This window comes from Humulus lupulus, chromosome 7 (genome assembly GCF_963169125.1).
Source record: "Humulus lupulus chromosome 7, drHumLupu1.1, whole genome shotgun sequence".
NCBI lineage: Eukaryota > Viridiplantae > Streptophyta > Magnoliopsida > Rosales > Cannabaceae > Humulus > Humulus lupulus.
In genome coordinates, this window is record NC_084799.1 from 63,538,320 (window position 1) to 63,542,883 (window position 4,564).

At 31.9% G+C, this 4,564-nt stretch overlaps 1 protein-coding gene across 1 annotated transcript; it reads left to right on the forward strand.

The window, feature by feature from the left end:
• Positions 1-266: 266 nt before the first annotated feature.
• LOC133792799 (peroxidase 4-like) lies at positions 267-4,318 on the forward strand. The gene is made up of 4 exons (XM_062230745.1): positions 267-783; positions 2,956-3,147; positions 3,251-3,419; positions 3,621-4,318. Exons 1-4 carry the CDS (start codon positions 550-552, stop codon positions 4,010-4,012), a joined length of 987 nt encoding a protein of 328 aa, XP_062086729.1. The 5' UTR covers positions 267-549; the 3' UTR covers positions 4,013-4,318.
• Positions 4,319-4,564: the final 246 nt, after the last annotated feature.

Consider the following 4,564-nt stretch of genomic DNA (forward strand, 5'->3'; position numbering starts at 1 on the left):
GACAAATTATTAGGCCCCAAACTTTTTTTGACAGGAAGCACACTATTCAACTCTATATTGTACAAACACTATAAGAAAAAATACTTTTTAGCGGCAATAATATAAACAGCAACAAAAAATTTCCATTAATAATGTTAATATTAGCGGCAAAAAACATGTTGGCCGCTGATATCACATAAGATAAATTTTTTTTTACAATATTATTATCTGTTATCTTTTATATATATCATTTCTGTATTATTCTGAGATGAAAAAGAACACAAATACTAACGTATGTAGAAGAGGCAGTCATCAATCAAAATCAGACTCTTCAGTGCTTTTTACCTTTTCTTATTTTCTAGATGTCATTTCCTTATCATAATGCACCTTCGCCCGGTCTTAATAGAAATTATATTAGGTGAGCTGCCCAGGCCGAACTTGCTCATATTAGCCCGGCCCATTAACAAAATCTATCTATAAATAATGGTTGCATGCACCACCTTATTTTCAACTCTCATCATTCAAACTCTTATTATTACTTGATAAAAGTATTCAGAGAATCAGATAAGCATGGCTTCTTCTTCTTCTTTGAAATTTGTTATAGTGACCTTAGCTATAGTTCTTGTGGTTTTCACAGCAACTTGTTATGCTGATGATGATGATGATCTTTCAACTGGGTTCTACTCTAAGAGTTGCCCTAAGGTCTTTAGCACCGTAAAATCTGCTGTCCACTCTGCTATTTCTAATGAACGACGTATTGGTGCTTCTCTATTGCGCTTGCACTTTCATGATTGCTTCGTCAATGTGAGTTTTGTTTTTGCTCTTTAAATCATATTGCTTTGTTTTGTGAGTTCGATAATTAATTCATGGTGTTGCCCGCCAGTAAAAAAGGTGCACAAAATTAGGGTGAAATGAGGTCCCACATTTCGATAGGTATAACTATATATACATATAAGAGGGTTTGTCAAAGATATATATAATTGGGTGAATGTTCTGTTTTTCGTTAAAAAAAATACTACACAAAGATGATTATGACATATTATATATTTAACATGGCTTAGTTTTTTAAATTTGTTATTCCCAACTTTTCCGTGTACTAATGTTTTAATAATTTTTGTGTGCCCCAATTGAATTATTTTTTTGAACTTCAGCTTTGGTTACATGATTCGAAGTCAAGTACTTTAAGGCATATATAGTAACGAACTAGAACTATTTTTAAAAAATTGCTACTATGTATACATATATGTATATATGTATATTATATTATATTCATGACCTTATTTTAGATCAGTATCACCGACAAGTTTCTCAAGTCATATATCATTATAACAGTATTAGTTTAGCTTAGTTCGTTTGTGCTAATTAATTTTCCTCAGCATCACTTGTGTAGATAGAACTTGGTCTAGTTTCCTCTAGAGTATACCAATCGATATATAGCTATATACAACTTATATTTTTTTTCAACTAAGAAAATTGAGGCCAGCATTATTTTTTACCAAAGAAAATATTAGTCCGACCAATAATATTATCTATAGTTTTGGACAATTCAGGCTCTCAAGCATCATAACTAATACTTCGCGACACCAAGTTAGAATTAATTAAAAGAAAAAAAAATTGTTGCAACGAAATTGGTTCAAGATAATGTTCAATTTTATATAGTTGAAAAAAATATGACATGACTTCTCTCACTTATATAAATTATAGAGAGTTTTTTTTTATATATATATATATATACATATATATTATTTTATACTTTTTTAGTTGAATATTGTAATATCATTTGACTTAATTCTACTCAATTTATGGTAGACTTTGTTATTTCTAATCACAAAATTTGTTAATTATAATTTTAAAAAAAAAATATAAGATTTAATTAGATATTTAGTTATAACTCATCCTAAATGATATAATGCATGATAATAACCTCATAAAATATAGTAATTAAAGTGCCTAGATAGTTTATTCGGATGAGGTTTGGTAACTTTGGTAAAGAGCTTAATCATTCAATAATTAAATAAATGATAATTTGTTCTTCAGGCATATATATATAACAAACTTTTTTCTTTCTTTCTAATTATATATATTCAAGAACTTAATGTATAAATTATACCACCGACAAGTTTCTCATGTCATGTCACTATTTTGTGCTACTAATTATCTTTTGCATCACTTCTGTGGATAGAACTTAATTGGCCTATTTAGCTTATACTTTTTTTTAAACAAAGAAAGTTGAGGCCAACATTTTTTTTAACAAAGGAAAATTGTAGCCCCACAAATATTAGCTATAGTTTTGGAGAAATTAAAGCCCTCAAGCATCTCAACTGTTAAGTACGTATACGTCGACACTAAGTTTATAATAAAAGAAAAAAAAAACATATTAATTTTTTTTGGCAACGAAATTGGGTCAACATATCGATCAATTTAATATTTGAAAAAAAATATGACTTTGTCTCCTAAATTAAATATAATGTAAGATAATAATGTGCCTAGCTAGCTAGAATTTTTAGGATGAGGTTTGGTGGTAACTTTGGTCAAGAGCTGAATCATTCAATAAGTAATAAATACAAATATATATACATATAGTAGAATAGGCCAATAATAATAGGTAATGGGTAGTCATTGTTGTGACGTGGTAGCATACGAGAGGTCCAAGCCTTGACCTTTTGACTCTTTAATATAAAACATGCACATGCATGCATGGCATATTGTTGGCTGGTGGAGAAAGCCAAGGAAGTCAATATCTTGTGGTATTGAGCACTATAGAAGTAGTTGAAACATATTTTCATAAACGAAGTATATAGACGGACACTACTCTAGACTCAATCAACTATTCTTTTCTATACCTCCCAAAAGGGACAAAACTATCAATCAATCTACAGTATTTAACTGATAAAGTTATTCCGTAAAATGACCCGATACTACCATCTTATCAATCAATAATAATGATAATTGATTAGTTTTATTTAATTTTTACAGGGCTGCGATGGGTCAATATTGCTGGACGACACTTCTTCATTCACAGGTGAGAAAACAGCAGCCCCCAATAACAACTCCGTCAGGGGTTTTGGGGTTGTGGATAAGATTAAGGCCAAGGTTGAGGAAGTGTGCCCTGGCGTCGTTTCCTGTGCTGATATCTTAACCATTGCTGCACGTGACTCTGTCGTAATTGTAAGCTTTTAGTTATTCTACTATTACATACTCAAAACGCAGCACACATTTTGTCGTTTCGAAAGTTCGTATTTATTTATGTGTTTTTCTGTTTGATTTGTAGCTTGGAGGACCTGATTGGGAAGTTAAAGTTGGAAGAAGAGACTCAAAGACAGCAAGCTTCAATGATGCCAACAGTGGAGTCATCCCTCCTCCCACTTCTACCCTAAGCAACCTCATTAACAGATTCCAAGCTAAAGGCCTCTCTGCCAAGGACATGGTTGCCTTATCTGGTAATAAAAATAAAAGTCTTTACATATTATAAGGGCGGCTGTGATAGGGTATGCCCTACACATAGAGTACAATCCTAAATAAATGGTCATGATAGGGTATGCCCTACACATACAGTTGCTCCCATATATTATATATCAATTATTCTAATATGGAAGTTTTGTAAAACACCATTAAAATATATGATATTCTTTATACTACAGGAGCGCACACAATTGGGAAAGCCAGATGCACAAGTTTCAGAAACCGTATATACAATGAGACCAATATTGATAGTTCATTTGCGAAAAGCAAGCAAAACAAGTGTCCACGTACTTCAGGTTCGGGAGATAACAATTTGGCAGATCTTGATGTTTCAACTCCTAATAAGTTCGACAATTTCTACTTCAAAAATCTGTTGAACCAAAAGGGTCTCCTCCACTCGGACCAAATCTTGTTCAACGGTGGATCTACTGATTCCATCGTTAAACGGTACAGCAACAAACCTAGCACCTTTGATGAGGACTTTGTTAAGGCAATGATCAAGATGGGAGATATCGAACCTCTTACTGGATCCAGCGGTGAAATCAGGAAACACTGTGCCAGGCCCAACTAATCTATATATACACACACATACGTATGTGTGTGTTATTAATAATGGAAGAGTTCGAAGGAGAGCTATATAGGCAAATTATTAACTAGTTGTTTATTATTTATTAAGAAAGTGTTTATAGTGTTTTCTCTTGTTTCTATAGGGGATATATATGCTTGCAACTCTTAATTAGCTCGTTATTATGTTTTTTTTAATATATAAATAATATGACAAATCTCTATGTCATGAACTTGTTACCTGTTGATGAATAATAACAAATTTGTGTTGTTTCCTTAAAAAAGAGAAGTAAATTAATATATTTTTTGTAAATGGAATTTTGTTGTGAGAATTAGAGGTTTTATGGTGTACCTTTTCTCTTTTTCTCTAGTCTCTCTTGGACCGAAAAAAGTGCTTTGTTTTGCTTGGAACATTGTTTCTTAGATTTTTTAGAAGAGATGTTTTCAGCACGTGAATAAACATTGCAAGGGAATTATATTCTAAACTTGTAGCTTGTAGTCAAACATGTACAGAGGCAAAGACGTGAGCCAGTTGTTAATGAATCATATATGGATTGCA